Below are 23,573 nucleotides of genomic sequence, written 5' to 3'. Positions count from 1 at the left end.
GACTGACTGTACATATCCTGACCAAGGAAAATAAAATTCTCACTTTGTGCAGTAATCTACACCTGGCTTTTCTGCCTCTGTCCATAATAATGTACAGTTTATAGACTAAATGTCCTCTAACATTAATGTTTATTTGCAACATAGTATAGCAAACTATTACATGACCAACAGCAAATTAATTTTAGCTAAAAAAAAATGTCTGGGGTCGCCAGAAATTTGTGATGTTAAAATGGGGTCACGAGCCAGAAAAGGTTGGGAACCACTGAGCTAAGGCATAGTATTGTTAAAATTGCACTTATTTTTCTTAAAAATTCAGGTTCATGTTATTGACATTTTTTAATGGTTTGTACATGTGAACATTTTCATAATATAGCTTTACTTTTTCACTCTAAAACAAAGAGAAAAGTGTGGAGCTGCCATTATTTATAGGTTATCCTTTTATTATTTAACTGGAGGTCATATTGGGCCCTGAAATAAAATAAGTTTGACACCCCTGATTTAAATAGAAATGTGGAAAAAAACAAAAAAAAAGTAATGAACAAAAAATATACAGTGTTATAGTAATGAGAGAAGCTGTAATTCCCTGACTGCTGTTTTTCTCATTCATATAAATCAGCATTTATGCATGTTAGTGAGGCAGCGTGTGTATGCCTCTGAGTATTCATTCCTGTTCTTTATTTCCCTCAATGCAGCCCCTGAGGAATCAGTCCAACACTTATTACCAATGTGATTGAGAAAGACAATCCTCTTAGCACAGAGCCTGTTTTCTTTCTAGGGCACTGAATGGCTCTGTGCAACGCTCCTGTCAGTTCAGGCCGGCTGTCGGATATCCTCTCTCTGTACGTTCCTTTGTCCTGCTACATGGTAGGGTCTCTTTTTGAAACACAACCCCCTCCTCTCCCCTCTCCTCTTTATGGCCCGAGCCGGCAGCTGCAGGGTTAATGTTTAGCAGCAGCAGCAGCAGCAGCAGCACAGGCAGAGAGAGGCAGGAGTTGTAGGAGGAGGAGGAGGGGAGAAGGAGAAGCGGCAGCGAGGTGGGGGCTGGTCCACAGCTGTTGTAGTAGGCAGGGTCTAGTGGGGTAGGAAGCCTGCCTCACTCGCCCTGGAACAATGGGAGACATGGCAGCCTCTGCAGACAGCACAGACACACACACAACGCACATGCCCAAGGACAGGCCTTTTCTAGCCATAGCATAGAGGAAACCGGCTTCCTTGCCGTGCTCAGAGGGTGACGGCACTTTTTACAGGGGGGAAACATAATCTCCTCTGCAGCCGGAAAACAGAAATGTAAGGTTGTGGCCTCTCAGTCCCTCTGTCTCTATCATTTTTTTTTTTTTTTTTTTTTTTTTTTTTTTTTTATGGTGCCTTACATGTCTTTCTGCTGTGAAGAGATCTGGGATATACTGACTGGATGACAGAAAAGAAAGTAGGAGCAAGGTGAGCGGACCCAAAACGTGTACTTGTACTGAATTATCTGTAAATCTGTAAATACTGATGCTGTTTGTTCTAGCTGACACATGCTGTTTTATGTTCCTCTCACTCTTTTTGCCCGCTGTGACAGTGTTTACACTTCCCTGTGATACAGATTTAACACATATTTCTTAATCTACTAGAAATATATCACATTTTGGGAGCTTTTATGACAGTGACGTGACGTGAAATGCAAAGTGGTGCCTCATAAGTCTGATTTACTTATAGTTTGAGTGTTTAGGTTTGTGTTGGGATCCTCATATATGTGTGTGTTAACTTACATTTACCAGTGCACTGCCACCAGGATCATGATTGTTTTGGTTGCAGCTTACAATGTGTCATACATCTGCCACACAGGTAACACGGTGGAAGGTATCGCAGCCTAAATGTTGCTTGTTGTTCAACGTGTGATAAAACAAACCCACAGTTTTTGTGTTGTATCAGAGGCAGAGGGCCCATAATGCATTTCCTCCCGGGGCTGCCTGGGTGTGGAGGTTTGCCTGGCAGAGATTTAGAAGGATCCCTGCGCTTGTGTTTGATTGCTCTCAGACATACATGGCGCACATCCAACCTTTCAGGCCTTTTGGGAAGGGAGCTCCCCTCCTCCAGCCCCTCCCCCACCTCTCCACTGCTGCCTCTGCTCCTCATCCCAAATATTGCTTGTGTACGATTCGTCTCGGTTCATATAGCCAAACATCAGACAGGAAACAGCACAGAGGGAGACCCCACCAGCCTGATTCTGTCTCACCCACATCTCTGCTCCGCTTTGATATTTATCTGAAGATGCATCCCTATTAATGATGCACACAATGCCATGATATTGCTGGTGGAGTGTCTGCAAAAAAAAAAAAAAAACAGACTTTGGCCTACATTTTTTTTTTTAAGATTCAGTCTTCTCCTGATCTTGCTTAATTCCGCCATCAAAGGATTTGGGTTTTTGTCACATTGTTTACATCTCCCTCCTACACACTTTGCGTACACAGCAAGAACTTCAATCTGCGCCTTCCCAGATTGGCAGATGGAAAGGGTGGTGTTTGACATATCCTGAGACGGCCTTGCCTATGCCAAATCCCCAAGAGTGCAACTGACATGATTTAAGAAGCTTTTGTGCATTTCTCCTTTGCTTCGACTGAGTCGCCTTTGAAAAAATCTATCCAGCCTTGCCCTCATTCCATGAATCTCATCCACTCATGCTCGCTCACTCCATCTAACAGAACCTCAGCAATAAAAACGCATTCGCATCGCGTCATTTTCTAGCGTCAAATTGTCTAAAATGGAAGTCTGCCCCTGGTAAATAAACATGAGATGTGTAATTGTCGAGGTCTCCCTGATCTGCCGTCTATGTGGTCTTACTTCATATCACGCATCACAGATCACTGCCCTTTTTCTCCCAGGACCAGGTGGACCGACGAGGACACGGTCATGTTCAGATGATCCATTAAAACCCAGATTGAGAGGGCAGATGCTCAACACGTCTAATCCCATTTCAGTTTGACAAGATCTAACAGGATCAGGGCCTGGTACCTTATAAACAGCTTCTGGAAATGAAGAGTTAATGCTGCAGCTTTCTGCCTAAACATATTTGGAGTGATGATGAGACACAACAACCACTGAGGAGACACTGCAGCAGACAGTGTCCCATTTAGAAAACACATGAAACCCTGGTGGAAAGTGGATTTAATTAACAGGGAGCTCCATTATTGGGGAATCCCACATTGGACGAGTATCTAAATAAAATTATAAAAATAAAAAATGTGGCACATGATGTGTAAAGTCCTGCACTATCAGAAGGACATAAAAGGGGAGTTCTTAAATGCTCTGCCTCCTGAATTATTCATCCATCTTTCTTTCATTACACTTTACAATGACTCAGAGATGAAAGGAAAGATGAGAGGAGGAGAGATTGAGGAAGCAAGAGAGATAGAGGAGTGGGGGCTTGTGGTCGTGGCGTGGCTGGCGTCTGCTCAGCACTGGTATCTCCCAAGGGCATTGAAGCGTCTTCCTTCTCTCCCGGTTTCCTGTTCGCTCACATAGCGGAGGAAAGCCGCAGCCTTTGCCCGCTGCAGCCCATGGTAGAGGTGACATTGGTCCCACATTCCCCAGCGAAGCTGCTCCCAACTCCCAGCGTCAAAGTTTTTCGAGATCTCGTTTCACACGGTTTAATCTTGTGCTTCTGTCTTGTGATTCTCCGAGGGGATGCGAATAGGATTGGCAGAGATGTCAGGAGGTTTTGCGGCGGATGCGGTGGTGGATGAACGCAGAGGATGGGAGTTTATTCAAATGTGTCCTTTTGATTTGTCTCCCTCAGCTCCTTGGTTTTGTTGTTGGGAGACAGAGGTGCCTGACAGGAGACTGACTCCTCTTCAAGGATCATAAAGAGAGCTGAACCCACAGGTGAGTGTGTGTCTCATTAGCAGCTGTTTCGCTTCATCGCTGCTGAAAAATTTAAGTTATTCACACTATTGATCAATCCTCTGCTGACTTTTCAATTCATTATCTAGCTCATAAAACACTCCCTTTTTGAGAGTAGCTGTTAATTACTTTACTATCAATACTCACTATTGCTACTGCTTTTTTTTTTTTTTTAACTTTTACTGTTTCACTTCTAAAATGCACAAATATGAATCCCTTGCAATGTTGTAGAGCAACTACATACTTGTAACTGTTGCGGAATTAATCTACAAAATAAATGTTATTGCCCTTACTGAGAATAAAGTTAATTAAATTATACGCTGTGGGTCATACAGTTGGAATCATTTTGTTTTGAGGCACATTCCTCTTTTATTCCTATTTATATGCATCAATAATCACCTCATGACCAGCTGAGTCCCATATATACTTTATCTACAATCACGGAAAACATTATTAAACCATTAAAAGTCATCAAAAACAATGGTTATGCAATCAAGTACCAACTCCTGTGTGTATCATGTGACTAAAACAGACAGAAAAGAAAACACAGAATGCCTAAAAGCACTGTTTTTGGCAGTACAATACCATAGCTATTGATGTAAGAACTGAAGTGATTTTGGTTATTATTAAGAAAACATGGAAAATGGTTAGATATCAGCTCTGAAATTAAACTCTTATGAGCTATTTTTGATGTTATCATTATATTTGTCCAAACAAATGTACCTTTAGTTGTACCAGGCATTAAAATGAACAAGAAATTGAAGAAAACCAGGGGTGGTCTAATAATTTTTTTACACAACTGTATCAAGAATAAATCACATTCTAACAACCATTTCATGAGAAGGCGTAAAAAATATTTTATTCTAACTTTGCAGGGAAAAGTGTAGTATCCAATACTATGTGAATATAATCTCTTTTCTGTACAAATGGCTAATGTGATCGGCCTTGGTTTGTTCAGCTATATTTAAAAAGTAACCCTCCCATTTCATAACTGTAACCTAAATTATCATTGCTATTAGACTGTGACTATTATCTGTTGCCGATTGTTGTTTGTTATGTTTTGTATGACAAAATGATAAATAACTAATAAAAAATTAAGTGTAAAAAAAAAAACCCCTCCCAGCACCGGTTATTTATCAGGTATAAATGAATGGAAAAAGTTTAAAAGGGGAATAATCTTAAATAGATCTAGAAGAAGAAGTGATCATTTCCTTGCTTTTGCTGTTGCTTCCTTGTTTCATTTCCTCTGTTGCTGTTTGTGTGTCATCAGACAGCTCTTACATACTTGCTTTTCTGTAAATCAAAACGCGGAGTCTGTCTCTGCAGAACATTCACCCATGAAAACTTAAACCGACCTTTACAGCAATCGCTCCTGGGTAATTTGCTTAAAGTACACCATGGCTATTTATTTACAGTAGATGACACGTTAGTTTTCCTCTGGTGTTAAGTTACGCTTTATTTGTTTGCCCATGAATGTACACCAGTGTCCCTGAAGCTCACATATTTTACATCCAGGTATCTATTTTAGTCATTTCAGGGAGAACAAAAGCCCCACATGCTCACTTTCCTCACAGGCTAAAACATGATCCTGACCGTTTTGTTCGGTGATTGGAGCTTAAAGCTGCGAACACGCTGCCTCGCTGCACTTTGTTTACTCTTGGCAATGTCTGATTTAGTGGCAGTGAGTTGAGAAGGGTTGTTATTTTAGATGCAAAACAAAAACCTGGGTTCACTTTGGCCTCTTATCTATTTGCTCCCTCTGCCTTCTTCCTTTTCCTCTTTATTATCGATTACAGCACATACACTTCTACACTCTCATGCATTTCTTGAGTTTTATAATAGCAGAGATTAAACCGCTGATTGGATAATGTTTCTAAATGTACACGAAGGCTGCAGAACAGACGTCATATGTCTATAACTGACATAAAAGTTGTACTTCCTCATTGGGCCGTTTTACGTGTTGTTAAATAGTTCCATCTCTTTTCAAGCCTTTTTATGATTATACACCTTCAGAAATTATTACACAACCTGTGGTTTTCTAAATATATTCAATAGAATATATAGATATTCTATTAATTGTTTTTCATCAAAAAATTTGCGAAATTTACATGTTACTCCTGCTTAAGCACATGTAAAAGAAACATTTTAAGTGTGATTTGACATATTTTTGACACACCTATGCCTGTAAGAAAAGCAAATGTCGACTTTTCACAGTGGTGTGATAATTATTGTATGTTTGTGACTGGATCCACCATACGTTTTTTTTTTTTGTTTTTTGTTTGTTTTTTTTAATTTCCATTACTATTCCATTATTTTTCCTCCAGTGATATGAAAATATCACAGTTTTACCAAATTTGCCAACTATATATGCACTGTGCCTCTAATTCTGGGTGGATAAGACATTTAGCATATTAATTTTGACAATACTGATGTAATTTTTTTATTCTTTCATTAGTTACTTCTTCCCTCTATTGTGCCAGGGAAACAAAGAAATCCCAATTTTATAAAATTACACAAACTTTTTAGCCTTTCAGGCCACAATCTCTGATTTAATAAGACAACAAATAATCATCAGCCATGGAGGACGCTGACATTTTAATAGTAGATACAGATGTTTGGCCGCTATATCAGCGTATTCCTTTTTCCCACGTAACTAAAGTGGTTTCATTGTCTGTCTGGCTTCAGTAGTGAGGCTAGTGAGATGTAAATAAATGCACTGCCCACGTCTGCCTCATCACACTCCAGAGGATGTGAGAAGGAGATTCATACATCACAGTCTTTGTTCCTATTGGAACATACAGACCGAAATAGGATATTAGGACATTTGTTGTTTGTATGATAAATTGCTGTTGGTAATGAATACAAATGTCTTCAGAAAACTACACTGTGCTACAGTGAAGGGATTAAAAAAAAAAAAGAAGCTGTGAGGCCACTCAGCAGTGCAGTCTGCAGAGCAGCAACATTAACTCTCTTTGCATTCCCCTCGTGACTTCCCTGACAGCACCAGCGGCTGTAAGTCTGCCAGCCGAGCTCAGTGGAAGGAGCTCCCTGGCACTGCAGTCCCACTGGGACACACTGAGCCTCTCCTTGGCCCTGTCAATAGGCCTCTCTTTGCAGTTTCGGGCCACTCACAGGCTCCTAAACCACCACCATGACAATACTGCAGTCATGAAGCAGCAGAGCTCCCTCCTGCTTTCTGCTCCTTCTCTTTCTCCATTAATTCAATCATTAATAATGACTGAATCTACTGATGTTGTTTTGTCATTTGATCGGCTCTTTGATTGTACATCAGTGTGACTCAGATCCAGAAATCTTTTTCGAGCAGAAAGCCTGTTGGATTCTTGATAAGTGGGACCTGAGTTGATCCAAAGATGCTTCTTTCTAGTGGTGTTTTCAGCTAAGCTTGTGACTCTACACATCAAAAGAAACCACAGCAGCAGCACCACATTTTCATGATATATTTAGCATCACTTTTGTTGTCTTTTCGTCCACGCTGTAATTTCCATGTGAATGTTCACAAACACAGAGATGTGAGCCTGCTTCTTTGCCCTCCTGCCCGGAGCTTTAATGTGCATTAGTGAAGAGAAAAGCTGGTATTTATAACCACTCAGTAGCGTTGTATCCAAGGTCAAAAGGATGCCTAATATCTGCTTCCGTTCTTAGATGGGCTGCATTGATCAGCCCTCCATTATACGGGTAGGTTTGACTTTGTTCAGTCAATTGCAGTTCAATAAGCACCCTACACTTTGGATAGTGCAGCTTAAGTTTGTGAGTGGGTTCACAATCCACAGGCCAGTAAAGTTCAATAATCTTCCTGTAAACATTCTGTAAACAGCTCTCGTTACACAAGGCCTGGCAGGTCTTTACTGATTTCTTATGAAACCTTTGAAAGCTATTGAACTTTTTCCCAGTAGCTTTTTTTTTTTTTTTTTTTTTTTTACCAAGTTTATACTTTGTGTTGATGTGTCTTGTGTACACAATGAGGGCTGTGTATCATCTAAAAATATCAGTGCAAATTTGATACGCGACTTTTAGTAAGGACGCCAGAATAATCTGATTTTCAGCCCACACTGTTTTTTGCAGCAGCATAGATATCCAATATTTCTATGTTATTGTTTTACATAAAAACAAGGAGATGTGAAGAAGATATCTAATCAAAATATGACAAAAAGAGAAGAACTGGATTGCATAATTAAAAATAACTGAACACTGGACAGTCTCATATACTTGGTTTTAGAGATACATTTATGAAAATAATGTGACATTTATGCCTGTTGTAATTATTACATTTTCACCTTAGTGCCTATATGTGTTTTTTTGCGCTATTGTGGTAATTGATTACATTCACTTGTATTAAAACATGGATTGAATATATTGTCACATTTCTATCACTATTTCTTTATTTTACACTGTTTGAGGTTTGATCAGGTTGCATTGCCTTCATATCAAGGTGCTTAACCTCTATTGGATCCTGTCATTATCAATAATTTATTTATTTCAGTATATTTAAGTTATTTGTGTTAAATCTACACTGTGCCATTTTTGTGTATAAAAGGCAAACAGGAAGGTATTTCTATTGACATGTGTACACTATTGAATGCAAGTAAATGGCTCCTTTTCTACATTAGGTGCACTGTGTATTTAATCTATTATTAGGCTCATACCATTCTAGTTGTATAAACTGAGTGTCAGTTATTTATATGATAATTAAAGCTGCAGGATCTGAAATCAGGTAAAAAAGCAGAATCTGAAAAATGAAAACATTTTACTTTTTTAGATCTCTGCTCTTCATCTCAAACAAAAAAAAGAAATATAAATATTAATGATGTGACGATGTGGAAGTGAAACCACTTTGTGTCAAGTCACATCTGACTGAATCTGAATCTAACTGTAGTTCATGTGTTGATCCCCTCTCAGCCTGAAAGCCTCTCTGAACAGCCCAAACCTCCTGTCACATGGTAGACTTTTTACAGCCTAAGTCTTCAGAATATTTTAATGATCCCTGGAAGAAATTGGGTTTGTTCCAGTTGTTCCAGTCGAAGCTCAGAAATATCAAAAACAGTATGATCTTTATTTGCCAAGTACATGAACACATACAAGGAATTCTTTGTTGTCTTTGTAGTAAATTATAAAAACAAGATATAGTGAAAGATGTCAGAAAATCCCTTCACTGTAGCACTGTGTAATTTTCTGAGGACATTTGTATTCCTTACCAACAACAATTTATCAAAAAAACAGCAAATGTCCTAATATCCTATTTCAGTCTGTATGTTCTAATAGAACAAAGACTGTGATGTATGAATTTCCAAAAATAAGAAAAAAGAAACTCTATATACTTAAAGGCACAGTATCAACTTCTGTTCAGTTATTATACAGTTGTGTGCAGATACAATATCTGCATTCAAGCATTTACAATCATGTAGAATAAAGATAAAAATCTGAGTAAAATATAAAAACAAATGTAAACTACATAGTCATGCAATTAAAATGATTGTCCATCCAGTGCAGAAATTAGGTCAGGTACAGTAAAATCAGAGAAATACATTTAATTCTTGTTTCCACTCAAACCACATGAATCACAAAACGTTGAAAGGTAATTATGGATTTTTTTGCTCAGCAATGCCAAAAAACCATCAAACACTGCAGCTTTAATCGCTGACTGAAATTTCATTAGTGTGGCAGTCATAGTGACACCCAGCGCTGTGAATATTTGGATGTTTCTGTGTGTGTTTTTTTTTTTTTTGCATAGACAGCAGGTTGTTTGTGTGTCACAGGTCCAAGTCAGGTCTGGAATCTGTCCCAGTTCCTGATTGGCTTCGAGCCACAAAGTCAGGTTCGTCTCATCCTCTTTAATGACTCCTTAAGATCTGGGTCCGTGCTGACACACCTACTTCCCCTCGCGGCCCTTTTCTGCTCCCCTTTAACAGTCGTTGCACACAGAGTTGGACTCAGACACGCACCTGGAGCCCTGCCGGATAGACTGGGCCTCGGCCATATGCCCTGTGGTGTGCCTTGCTCACAGACTCAGCAGCCTGTGCTCTCAGTGTGGCGCAGCAGTTTGATCTGTGGATTTAGTGAAGCTGCAGACCTGAATCAGAGGAACATGGAAACAAAGGCTTATGGTTCCACATAGTCCGAGTGTCTCAACCACTGCAGGATGAATGGATTCATGTGTTTGCTCACTAGTCCTCCATATACAGTAGGTACTTTGATACAGAGTCAACAGTGCACTGTATAGTATAGTGGTGATGTGTTAGTGGTCTAGATGTGAACACGGTGCAGCCCTGATCTGTGTTGCGTGTAGAGAGCGAAACTCTAAGCAGTGTTGAAACAAACTGTTGTTCCTGTCATATAAACAAAGTGTAACAGTGCTAATAATGTTAACGTCACTCTTGGAAATGAGAGCAGTCTCTGATACGAAGCAGACCTCCGCTTACTGCTGTCCTCACTGTTTGTTTTGGTTTGCTTGGAGAAACAGATGGGTGGAGTTGACTGCTGCAGGTTGCACAGATACACAGAACCTTAGAGCAGACATGTTCTGTGAAGGATTTCTTATCAATATGTTAGCACAGGTGAGCAGAATAATAGTTTGCTGCAACTAAGCAGGTCAGCAGAACTTGACTGTCAAACAACTGTGATGATATTTCTGCTAGTACTTTTGTGTTTTGGGTGATTGGTTGGAGAGAACTGAGCATTTTTATGTCAACTTTGCCTCTGGGACCTTGCAGTGGTCATTTTTCCACACTCAATAGACCAAACAAGTAATCACTGAGGTGGAAAAACAGCTGATAGTCACTCCACGAAGCGATCCATGAAGTATCGAACTGTTTTTTCACATTATCAGCTGTTTCTTGTTCATCCTAATCTGATGCCTACATATTTTGATTGTAATTAATGTACAGTTTCAGCTAACGTCAATAAACACAACCCGTATTTCTCCTGATGTTTCTCGGCTCATGTTATCAGGGACGTTACACGATGTTATTGAGCTTGTGGCGGTGATAATTAAAGCGTCGTCTTGTCCGTTGCAGATGAGAACAATGTCTGATGAGACAGAACAGAGAATGTGTGAGGAGGACTTTGGTTCGGATGAGGAGGGTGAGGAGGCAGATGTGGAGTCTTACCTGGAGGACAACAGCAGCGAGCTCATGGACCGACTCAGAGAACTGGAGGTGAGGAAAGGAGATGCAAAAAAAATATATATATATAAAAAAAAAAGAAATCAGCCTCTTTTATCGTAGCTGTAACTCATGTTTTGTCTGCATTTTGTCTTATCTTCACAGGCAGAGAATTCAGCTCTGATGTTGGCAAATGAAAGTCAGCGAGAGGCTTATGAAAGATGTTTGGATGAGGTGCATTTACCTTACAAAATGACCTTTAAATTCTTCACTTTCTGTCAACTCCATGCATTAAATCTGATCTTATCTTTAATCATCAGGTGGCTAACCATGTGGTCCAAGCTCTGCTCAATCAAAAGGTAAAATACAGAAATATTTGTGCACTATTCCTTTAACTGCAGCATCAGTATGACACTGTTACTGATGTTACTGCTTTATATATTGCTGAGCAGGATCTGAGAGAGGAGTGCATAAAGCTGAAGATGCTGGTGTTTGATCTGGAGAGACAGAACCGAGCGCTTTGTGAGCTTTTTCAGCAGAAACTGCCCAATCACCCTACTGCTCACTACCAGGTACATGATTCAGAGATGACTGTGTTTCACATGCATGCAGTTTAATACAGGATTGTTTTAGATTAACAGGAACTTGGACACAAAAAAAGTGGAATGGTTATTTCATAGCTGAAATAAAGTTGAAAATAGTGGGATTTTAAAACATAAAATGGCAATGAGTAATGAAACATGAATGGAAATGAAACAGAATTGCATGTAAAATCAGCTTTGTTTTCATTTCTCACCAGGGTTGAATGGTTCAAGAGTGTAATGCACAATATGGGACTGTTTAAAAAAAAAAAAAAAAAAAAAGGTTTTGTAATTCAGATCCATTCAAATTCATCCATTGCCCAGTATCACAAATATGCCTTAATAGTCTTTACGGTCAATGTGATGAGAAAGTAGAATTGTAAGGCATTGTGTGTCAAATTTGCAAATATTATATTAACAGAGGTACTTTAACATAAATTGTGCGCAATAGATTTAGAGAATGCAGTGCGATGGGGATCATCAGTGGACATAAACCATGACTCTGTGTGAGGGTGATAATTTTTGGGAATCCTGTGGGTCATGAGATTCCTGTGGGGTTTCTGCAGGACAGAGTTGATTTCACTGTTTATCACATGATTAGGATAGGGCAACAAAAAAAAAAGCAAATCAGTGGGACTGGAAATCATTTCTCAACAAAATAGACCAGTTTTTTTGTATATACTATAGTTCTGAAATAACATAATTTTAATTATTTTTAATACATTGCTCATCATCTCACTGTCATTTTAATTCTGGCTTCTTCTCCTTTCACTACATTTTTAATATTTAGATGCTGAAATCAGAAATAATATCCCACTCAACTCATATAGGAAGATGTTAGTCATTCTTAAGTGACATAATGTTTAAGAAATTAGCATCAGTGTATCTAAAGTTCTTAAAACTCTTTATCCTGTTGCAAAAGATGTAAATTACTTGGTGATGAGTGACCTTTAGAGGTACAGGTGGGGAAAAACGGGACAGGATTCAATGAGAGTTGTTCTCCTGGGATTAAAATGGGACAGGAATATATATATTTTTTTGTAAGTGGGTGGCATAGAATGAAAATCCACTCTAGTGTCACCCTTTACCTCACACCTCAGGCACAGGATGTGGATGAAAAGGACAGAAAATCCAGACTCCCAGGACTCAGGACATGGCACAGCATTTAGGCATTCTTTCACTGACCTTTTTCCACTTTTAGAAAACAGAGGTTTATTTAAAATACTGTTCTTGAATGACTAAAAATAGGTCAAGAAGAAATAAAACAAAACAATAAATATTGTACTTGTAAAAAAAAATTTAAAACGAAGACTAAAAATCAAGTCAAAACTAAATACCTCTAGTATATCAGTGCACCGCTCTTCTTCTAAAGCCCAGATGGAGCTGTTAATTTCACTTTACCCTCATTCTTTCAAACGGTGGCGAGCTCACAATTGATCTCCGTCTTCTCACCTCCACTTTTATATTGTTCCAACAGATGCCAGGACAATGTAGCTCCTAGTTGTCTGGGTGTACAATAGCCTCTAGTGTATACAGTGTCATCATAATTGCCTCATGAATCTCTTGTTACAGGTCCAGGCAGGACCCCTCCCAGACTACAATGCACAGCTGCACAATGACTCTGCCAAACAGGTGGAGCCTGCACAGACTGAAGCACAAGCCAAGGTGATTATTAGAAAGCCCACGCAGCTGAGCTTTACCAAACATTAAGAGTGAAACTGTGTGATTATATCATCACCTCTCAGTGACACCAGAGTCTCGACATGTGCATGACGTTATAGCTGCTCTGACATTTGCTCTGTTTTCCATTATTGTGCTTAAAAAGCCAGTCAACCCCCGCACCCATTTCCTATACGTGTAAATCCAAAGGTCCTGAAGAACTGCATTGTTTACTGAAGTGTCAGCAGTGAATAGTTTGCTGATACAGATCTTTTTTTCTCCACAGGGAAATGGCTACCGCACACAACATGCCTCTCCAGGCCCCCGTGGTCCGGCCACCTCCATGGAGGCCCTGTCCCCCTTCTTCAAGAAGAAAGCACACATCCTGGAGGTTCTTCGTAAGATGGAGGAGACAGACCCTCTGAAGTTCCACCCCTCCACTACTAGCTTGTCTTTCTGCGACTACAGCCAGGTGCTCATGTCAACAGAAGCTGTTTTGGCCACGGCAGACCCACTTCCACTCCAGTGCAAATCCCACCACACACACTGCCACTGCTCCTGCACCGACGCCGACACACACCAGCACGTCAACGGGGATGGAGCGGTGAAGTGTGAGGGAGGGAACACCTGCTGTTTACACTGCAAGAGAAGCCCAGACAGTCCTCCGAAGCCATGTAACCATGTCTGTAGTCCTTCAAAAGCCAACTCAGCCACCCAGAGCCATGTAGTTCCTGCAGCTGCTATGAGTGAATGTCACAGTAAGAGCAGAACAGGCGAGTCTGTTCCCTCTAAACAGTGTCTCAAGAATGACAACCACCAGCAAACAGCAGGAGCTGCCGCCCAGTCCTCAGTAGCGGGAACTGGCGATGACAGCCTGGAGGTGGAGCAGGAGCAGGAGGGTCTAAAAGCTAGTGGCTCTGACGAGATCACTGGTTTTTGTCCCAGTATGCAAATCTCCCACTGTGAAACAGAAACGAGTGATGGCATCAACACCACTGACCCCTCAGCCGTCCCAGAGACAGACAGCACAGATCAGGAGACGTCCTCTGTAAGAGCGAGTGCCTCCGTCAGCCCCAGCCCCTCCTGTCTCAGTGATGTCAAAGCCGCAGCTATCAATTCCCCGTCCAAACTGCTTAAGTTCTTGAAGATCCCCTCCATCGGGGAGAAGTCTCAGGCTCCGACCTCCTCTGTCCGTCTGAGCCCTCAGCTCACCCGCAACTCCAGAATCCCCTGCCGCACCAACAACTACGAGGTGTACCACTCCCCCGTCCCCACGCGTAGAGCCACCACCACAGAGAGGTGCAGGCAGCCCCCTCCCCCTCCATCCAGGTCTGAGTCCTACCCTGCCACACACTCAGCCCCGACCTCCCCACCGCAACCTGAAGACACCTGCTCCCCCGCAGCTAAGGAGATAAGCTACAGCAGCCTTTCTGTACCTAAGGCGAGTGCTGGGTCCAAGGTGGGAGCCTCGTCCTCTGCATCCTCCTCCTCACCTAAAGTATCACAGAGGGTTCCTCATTATGAAAATGTCTGTGAAATGTCTGCTAGCTCTAGAGAAGAGGAACCAGCTGTGAGTCTTGAGAAAAGAACCACACTGCCCTCTCAAACAAAAGTGAATGGCGGCGAGAGGAAGCTAGTTAAATCACTACCAGAAAGTGTCCTGAACCCCACTCCTCAGAGGAAGCAGTCGTCCTCCTCCACATCAGAGTCCACGTCAGATGATGAAGAAGATTCAGACAGCCCGGTGTGGGTTAACCATCACAGCCTGCCCAGCTCGTCCGCCCTCAGCAAAGCTCAGAGTAGAACGAACTACTCACGAAGCAGAGAGAAGCAGGATGTGGATACAAAGGAGAACACAGCAGAGGTCGCCCATCCTCCACCTCCACCTCCAACAAGGAGGACTGAGTCCTCATCCATCCCCAAAAGGCCTGGTGTGGCATCAGCCAGATCCCAGGCTGATTCCAGTCACCATGCTTTCAAAGACAGACTAGCTGCTTTAGGAAAACTGAGGAGCTCCGAGGATTTGCAAGTGAGTCTAAGGCCAGCGGAGGCAGCGAATACTGACGGGACGTACGGTGAAGACAGGAGTAAGACAGCAGAGAGGTCAGTGGAGCTCCTCAAGGAGGAGCAGAGACATTCAAAATACACAGACTCTCTGGACGGTAAACCCAAAGGGAGTGGTCTGAAGTACTCAGGTCCTTCTCAGATCTATGAACCAGGAGCAAAAGCTCAGCCTTCAGTGGGTAAACAAGAACTGTGTGTGACTAAGACTGAAGGCTCCAAGAGCAAAATCGGTCTGCCTTCCCCCAACACAGACGCCCCACAGGTACTACGCAACAACATCAAGTGTCCGGGTTCCCTGAATCTAGCTTACAACATTAAATCTGGTGTTGGTCCTCACAGTAGCAACAGTCCAAACAAAATCCCCCCGAAGTCACCGTCCAAACCCTGCCAGGGCCCGTCAGTCCACAGAGGAAGCAAACCCACAGAGGCCCCGCGGTACTCGTCCAAATCTGAGGAGAGGACCAAGATCAGTGGGAAAGGGAAGAAGAACCCGATGTATGGAGACAGTCTCCCTCCTCCTCCTCCGAGACCCCCGATGTCCGACAGCCAGGGGGAGAAGGCGCTGCAGCCGGTCCCCAGCCCACAGTCCGCCATCGAGCAAAAGGTAATGAAGGGCATCGAGGAGAACATGCTGAAGCTCCAGGAGCAGGACAGAGGAGGACAGGGCGGCGAGGTCAAACAGAAAGCCTCCAACGGCATCGCGAGCTGGTTCGGCCTGAAAAAGAGCAAACTCCCCGCGTTGAGCCGCAAGACTGACGCAACCAAAGCCAAGGACGAGAAGAGAGAGTGGAAGATCAACATCCCCTCTGTCGGCAGGGACTCCGTCAAAATGGCCACCAGGTGTAAAGAAGGTGTGGAGGGGCTGAACATTTCGACTCTGATGGAGAAGGCGGAGGGGCTGAGGAGAGCGCTGGAGGAGGAGAGGGCGTATGTGGAGAGGTCGGGCAGGGGTCACTCCTGTGAGGTGGTGATGGACCAAGCTCAGGGACAGCTGGCTGTCATGTACAGGGGAGGACGCTCGGACAACTTCATGCAACAGCTGCTAAACAGGTGAGCACTCGGAGCTGCTAAATAAACTGACGGCTTTAAAGAAGGGATGAGTGATACGAGCAAAAAAAATAGATCAAGACAAAACATGGTTCAAATAGTTTGGGTTTTTTTTTTTTCATTAAAGCAACTGGTTAACTTTAAAGGTAGATATAATCACCCCCCTTCACCTCCTCCCTGGGAAAACACATTCAAACTTCCACAAATTAACTGTCTGATTACTAATGTGATTATTAATGTGATTATTAATGTCATTTTTACAACTGAACCGAGCATCAAATCAGCCATAAAATCTGTGACTTTTTTAGCTACTATTTTTTTTACATTGCAGTTAGTTAAACAATTCACACGCAACAATAACAAAGGTGTTTAACTTCTTATAACCTCTTACAGACTGTCCCGTCTATGTTACCATGGTAATGCTACGCAACGCTTGTAGCAATATATACATTTTAGATATCCATGTGAGGAGAGGAATGTCAGCTAAATCTCAACCAAACCAATTTTCGGACAAGAAAATACAATTTAAACAACATGCACTTAAATGAGCAAATATTGAAAAGAAACTGTCTGAGGCTAGGATATGTCATGAATAATTTCATAAAACAACAGACCAGTGCAACAAACTTTGCACCACTAAGCAGATCCAGCAATACAAGTATTATGTCTCTACCTCTAAAACTCACTGAACAAGGCAAAGAAGAGCAAAAATAAAGGTTGTATTATAAAGCGATGATCATGAATGTTGTCTTACCTTTGCTGTTTGGTGATTATACTCAGGTTTTATATGAATTTTCTGCTCTTGGCCACTCCATTGTTTTGTGTTACCATGAAATAATTCTGACTGGGAACAAATGTAATAAAACATCAAAATGCAATTAATCTATTACATGAAACAGGTCTGAGTTATTCTTGACTGATTTTGCAATTTAGGCTTTAACCCATAAAGACCCAGAGCTACTTTTGTGGCATTTCCCACATTAATTTTTCTCTATATTTAACATTTCTTATGTGATTTATCACCATTTATTATATTATCCTCTGTATTTTGTGTTTTTTCAGTGAAAAATCAGGTATTTTCCTGTATTTAATTTACTAATCATGTAGATGTTAATAAAAGCTCAGATTAAAGTTGAGGGTTATTATATCAAAAACAGAGAGAACTGAAGAAAAAGTTACTTTTTCAGCAAAGATATCAATAGCAGAATCTAAAAACGAGCATCTCCATCCACCGTCATTGATCCAGCTCCATGGGTTTTACTGGTGAATCAATGTTGTAGAAGATGATGATGTTTCCATGTTCACTATGGAGCCTTTGAACGTCCAAATGGGTCATATATTATGACCATGAAAAAATGACAAACTGCATTTTTCACCAATTATTTACATGTATTAATAACTTTTGTGATTCAGAAGTTACTAATCATTTTTAGATCAGTAGATGATTTTAGTTGCCAGTGGCTGTTTAAGTCTTTATGGGTTAAGTCAGTATATTGCTCTTCCCCCTTAAAGCTAAACTAGAATGACACATTTTAAAGTGCAGAGGTTTTTACCACTGCTTGTGTTTTCTGTGCAGAGTGGATGGTAAGGACATGATCAGCCTGCCCCAACGCCGGCTCTCGTTTGACTGTAAAACCTCTAAGCCAGTGTTTCAGCAGAGCGACGTCATTAGTCACACCACCAGTCGAGATGATATGGAGAAGGTACTTCTTTCATGTTTATTTGGCTGTTTATTCTTCAAACACTAGACATTTATAATTCATCAAACATGTCAAGTGTCTTTTCTTAAGTAGATCATCAGTGTAATACGTTTAGTATCAAGTTTCCAGGCTGAATTTGGCTTCTCATTTGACAAACTTGTTTTTCTCCAAACTGACTTTAGGAGCTGACATTCATTACCTTACCTTGTCACTTTGTTGTTCTTTCATGCAGGGATCAGATAGAATCGGAAACATCACTTCAGATGAAAACCTCGCGGATTCAGTTCACTCTCAACACTTTGCAGGTAAGAAGCATCCGCCAGGAATTTGTCCCAGCACATGTTCCTTCATTTTTACCCCTCACCCAGCCATCTGCTGCAGGAGTACTGTCATACCCTGCAGCATTTGTCTGTGTGTCTGTCCATCAGTGTCAACACAATTACTCTTCATCAAATCGTCCAATCTCCTTCATGTTTGATATTTAGCTGCGACTTGGGAAGCTCGTTGGGCATTGACTTTAACCATTCATCTTCAAGGTCAAATCAGGGTTGATGTATCAAATTTTTACAGAAATGTTGACCTACATTTGTCAGGTCTTTCTGGGTCAGTGCATGGTCATGGGGGCAGATGGGAGAAACTAGAACAGATGAGGTGAGGGGTTTGTGGTACTGGTAGAGGAGCAGGGAGCCCTCATTGTTAAAAGGGACAAGGGGTCATTTCAATGTACAACGTTGGTTTGTTAAAAGTACAGCTACTTATAATCACTCTTAACTTATTTAACTTAATTATTCAATGTTAATATATAATTGAGATGTAATATCCTCCTTAGACTCCTCTTCTGTAGGGGATAAAAGTTTGACAGTTCTACTTAAAAAATGCTGTTTATTGCAAAGGACATTCCATTAAAAATAAATAAATAAATAAATAAAAGTAATTTTAAAAATGGATCTGAAAAAACTGTTGCATTATTCAGTTTTCAATCAAGACAGCTGTTTAATGTAAAAAAGCTAAAATTTTCTCTTTCCTGGGTGTCAGGAGGATATTAACCAACTACTACATATTTCCACTTTAATTAAACCTCAAGACTCAAAAAGAACTTCATCAGAAGTTGATGTACAGTTGAGTAATAAAGACACAGCTGTAATAGACATGTATGTACATATCATTTTCCATAAACTTCATTTAAGTTATAAGCATAGGGTAAAAACTGCTTTTGGTGAATTTATTAATTTCAGTCAAATATTGTTGTTATGGATTCATTTTTATTTAAAGAGGTTAAATAAGATTTGAATGTTGGTTACAAAAGCATTAATACTCAAACTAGATGAACTGATCACAGATCAGTGATGGCCCATAAGGATTTAACTGCAACAAACATAATTTCCATATTAAGGAGAAAAATTGGTGCATACTTTCATTAGCATATCAAAGACGTCAAGCCACGCCCCTAAGGGCAGTCTGTACAGTCTACAGTAAGATGAAATAAATAGTGTGGAGTTAATTAATTTACGTTTACTTCTTTGTTCTCCTTTTCTGCATATTAATTAGTTCATGTATTTCTTAATTGTGTATTTTCAGGTCAGTCAGTCACTACATCCTCTTTTCTTGTTTCTCTGTAGGTTCTGGTGCTTCCACTTACACTCTGGACAGTGGTATCGGTACTTTCCCCCTGCCAGACTGCAGCAGTGGTGCAGCAGGTCGGAGTCTGTCCAAGACCAGGGCCGGGGCCGAGCACCACTCGAGTTCCCCGGGAAGGGCCGGTCGACGAGCCCGAACCCTGGACCGAGAGCTGCCTTCACAGGACGAGTGTTACACACCGCACAAACAGCTGATTCCTACCATTCAGTACGGCTCCATGTTGGAAGGAAGGAGTTCAGGAGGCGTCATCCGCGAAGGTACCAACACACTGCCCACTTCCACAATGGTTTTAGCTTTAATGTAGAAAAGTTATTGTGCAGGAAATGGTCTCTGTCAGTGTCTTACTGTCATAAATGGTGTTTTTAGATTCATGTTACTGCTGCTTTTATGTATTTGTTGCATTTTACTGCTGTATATGTTTAAGGTTTAGCTCATTTTAACTATTTTATATAATGTTAAGTAGTTTAATCAACAGTGATGCCCTCTGGTTATGTTCTCTGGGACCTTATTTTGTTAAAAAAAAAAAAGTAATGTCAGTGGCAAGACAAGTAATTTTTTGATTATGCCATCATTTACATATGTGACCTTTATCAATTTTAAAGGGAATTTTACAAGTCACTAAAGTTGCAGTTTGTGATAAAACTATTGAACTATCAGATTGAAAATAAGTACATTTTTAGTCTGGTGTGGGGGTGACACTATCATATTGTCTCTGCAGCATCATCATGAACACATTTATAAGATAAAATCATCCTTTATATGAGTCTTACACCAGGGAAATTTACCATGTTACAGCAGTGAAAAATAATTACAGCTGCAAAAGCAGGAACAATATTGACATTAAGAAAGTTCAATCTCTATATTAAAAATGATGGAGAGCAGAAAAATATGATAAAATCAGAAGATAACAGCAATATGTAGCACACAGAAATAGTGGAAATAGAAGATATGTTGTGATTTTCACATCTTTTAATACTTTTTTACCTCACCCTCAAAGATTAAGGTAAAAATACGCTAAGGCAGTGGCCATTTTGCTGATGTTTTTGTATGACATAACATGCAGAGTAGTTATTTAACACAAGACTAGATTAGTTTTTTGACAACTGCTATGCCAAGATGGTTTTTAAAGAGTTGATTTAGCTTAAGGAGGAGGATAATTTTAACATTTAATCTTTGGGTTTATCACTAGAGGTATGTGAGTAACGCTGTACAGGAAGGAGATAGAAATTGGTAATCTGAAAAGAATCTAAAACTGTCTGACAAATGTAGCGTTGAGTAAAAAAAAAAAAAATTTTCCCCTGAGATGTAGTGGAGTAGAAGTATAATGTAGCATAAAATGGAAATACTTTGTTGATTTCAGCTTTTAAGGCAAACAATAGTGCATGTAATGTAATGGTGAACTCTAGTGCATTTCTAAATCTTTCACAGACACATGGGAAACAGATGGCTTTTCACAGATGGAGTCTCTGCCTCATTTCATACACGAACATCTTTAAAATACAAACTGTAGCTCAGAGTGAAATAAGCAGCGAAAAATTCTCCTAAAAGCATCTATATATGTGTTTAATCCATGCTTTTACAGATAAAGACGGACATGGTGCAAACATGTTTTCCCCTCGCACCAAAACCTGGACCTTCCCCAACCTGAAAACCCCATCAGGGCCAGCGGAGGTGTACCTGGCAGTGGAGGAGGAAGAGGAGGAGCCGGTACCATTTGGATCACCGTTCAGAGGGGTAGGGATAATGGTTCATTTGGATATTTCCAGCTCTTTTGGATTCATTTAAAATAAAGCCAAACAAATTAATAGTGGAGTATGTTTTTATATGCAGGGTGCTTGAAATCCTTTAAAATGTTGTGTTTTCAAGGTCTGAAAAGTGCTTGAATTTCTGTGAAATTGCTTGAAAGTGCTTCTAATTATAACTCTGTGATGTGATTTACTTATTTATTTTTAATATTAACTCTGCCAGGTTAGATGGCAAGCCAAAAAGCTACTTACAGAGACATACATTACATACCTTTTGAAAAATAACACTTAATGTCAAAAAAGAAAATTACCAGGTCCTCTCAGGTTGACTCCAGGTACTTGGTCTTTGTCTCAATGCAAGTGTGCCTGAAGAACGCCAGTGGCTTCCCTGTTTTTTTGGGATAAAACTTTGTGCTCTCCATTAATTTCTAAACTTTTTGCAGTTATGAAACATCATTTTAGATGTTTATAATATAATACAGTGTACATCATTGTGATAAAAAGTGAAAAAAAGGAAAATGAGTATGTGTATTCCTGTAGATATGTATTTTACCCCAGCGATAAAGTGCTGTGCTGGAAAAATTTGAAAATGACCCTTAAAAGTGCTTGAAAAGTACTTGAATTTGACCTTGAAAAATGTGTATGAACCTTGTATATGAGACCGTGCTGGGCTGGAGTATAGAAAAGGGATTTATCTGGGTCACCTGCGCACTGGAAATGCTCTGCAGCCACAAGAAATACATTTTTAAATCTGCACTCACATCTTACATAATGTAAAAACACAGAGCCACATTCTTCCCTCAGAAATAATTAATTACCTCAATATTAAAGATTCACAGTTGGTTGATTTTCTGTAACCCACTTGTGTTTTTGTTACATAAAATGAAATGTCCTGCTTCTTCAGAGCATGAAGGCCGGTGGTCCTTCTTCCAGCCGGGTGGTGGACCCAGGCAGCCTGCCCGTCCCTGCCCAGGCGGGGATGAGCCGCAGGGGGAAGACTCGAGTTCCCAGCGTCCCCGAGATGAGCCGCGAGGCTGGGTTGGAGCTGCTGAGGGAGCGGCCAGAGGAGGCGCTGTCCCCGAGTCGCCCTCAAGTCCTTGAGACCCCCGAGTCGCTCAGTGACTCTCTGTATGACAGTCTGTCGTCCTGCGGCAGCCAAGGATGATCAGAGCGGAGAGGAAAACCCTGATCTGGTCCACTAGACTTTGACGACACAATAAAACCCAGCCAAACACATCTCCTGTTGGCTGGTTGTACTGTGATGCTGCTGACCTTTGACCTTTTGAGGAAAACAAACTGTGCTCTGTTGATGTCCGTGAGAATCTGACCCGGTAACGACGCCGTCTCATCGTCTGTTTCTCTGTTGCAACTGGAAAGATGGATTGATGGACTTCTCCTCAGGATTCCCAATAAACATGAAGCCAAAAGCCACCCAAAAATGTAGGTTATTCACTTTCACTTTTTCACAGACTGACTGTGGACACGTCTCTTTAATTCATGTATACAGGACTACAAAACGCATGGCACAAACGTCACTCCCGGTGGTTGTTCAACTGAAATTTGCCTTCTGCCTGTGTTTTCTTTTTCTCATCCCGGTTGACGAATCTTTATGTGCATCAGATCAAGGAAGCAGTGAAATGCTGTCCAGTTCAGTACCTGACTGTACTCTATCAGTACATCCGTTCTGTTATTTCACCACATAATGTATTGAAAAAAAAAAAACATGGAGCTTCTAAAAGATGAATGTTCATGTCTGTGACTCTTAATTGCTAAATCCATGCATCACGATTTTAAATGTATAAACGATTTTATTGATCATGTTGATATTGGTTTGCGACCAAGGAAGGTTGTCAGAATATGTCTGTTTTAAATCATAATACATTTAAAGGTAATATATACCAGCAATAATAACATAGATAAGAGAAATGGCTACACTATTCAATGAATATGTATTTCTATTATTTATTTATTTTCTTTTTTGTAATCTTTCTGTGAAAATTGCAGTCTCCTCGCTTAGTAGATTATGTTCATATCTTGTATTTCAACATCTCTGTTGCTGTTTGTTCCCTAGCCAATAGAGGTCCTATGTACCTACTGCCGTTTTTCAACTTTCTAATTAAAATGTTTTGATTTACTTAT

General features: G+C 40.6%; 1 protein-coding gene across 3 annotated transcripts in view; it reads left to right on the top strand.

The window, feature by feature from the left end:
- Positions 1 to 23,568, top strand: part of nckap5l (NCK-associated protein 5-like) — a 39,306-nt gene extending 15,738 nt beyond the window's left edge. Inside the window, exons 1-13 of one of the 3 annotated variants that reach the window (XM_030139178.1) lie at positions 1,035 to 1,437; positions 3,779 to 3,864; positions 10,914 to 11,054; positions 11,166 to 11,234; positions 11,321 to 11,359; positions 11,453 to 11,572; positions 13,154 to 13,246; positions 13,527 to 16,354; positions 17,928 to 18,054; positions 18,284 to 18,356; positions 19,671 to 19,946; positions 21,272 to 21,423; positions 22,339 to 23,568. In XM_030139178.1, coding sequence (XP_029995038.1) covers positions 10,914 to 11,054; positions 11,166 to 11,234; positions 11,321 to 11,359; positions 11,453 to 11,572; positions 13,154 to 13,246; positions 13,527 to 16,354; positions 17,928 to 18,054; positions 18,284 to 18,356; positions 19,671 to 19,946; positions 21,272 to 21,423; positions 22,339 to 22,599 — 4,179 coding nt within the window. In that variant the 5' untranslated portion in view covers positions 1,035 to 1,437; positions 3,779 to 3,864 and the 3' untranslated portion in view covers positions 22,600 to 23,568. Of the gene's footprint in view, positions 1 to 1,034; positions 1,438 to 3,778; positions 3,865 to 9,853; positions 10,082 to 10,913; positions 11,055 to 11,165; positions 11,235 to 11,320; positions 11,360 to 11,452; positions 11,573 to 13,153; positions 13,247 to 13,526; positions 16,355 to 17,927; positions 18,055 to 18,283; positions 18,357 to 19,670; positions 19,947 to 21,271; positions 21,424 to 22,338 lie in introns of those variants that run through there. The other 2 variants (XM_030139179.1, XM_030139177.1) reach the window with 2 other exon arrangements.
- The last annotated feature ends 5 nt before the right edge of the window (positions 23,569 to 23,573 follow it).

Source organism: Sphaeramia orbicularis, chromosome 7 (assembly GCF_902148855.1).
Source record: "Sphaeramia orbicularis chromosome 7, fSphaOr1.1, whole genome shotgun sequence".
Lineage (NCBI taxonomy): Eukaryota > Metazoa > Chordata > Actinopteri > Kurtiformes > Apogonidae > Sphaeramia > Sphaeramia orbicularis.
The sequence above is the reverse complement of the archived record's forward strand: the minus strand, read 5'-3'. Positions and strand labels throughout refer to the sequence as shown.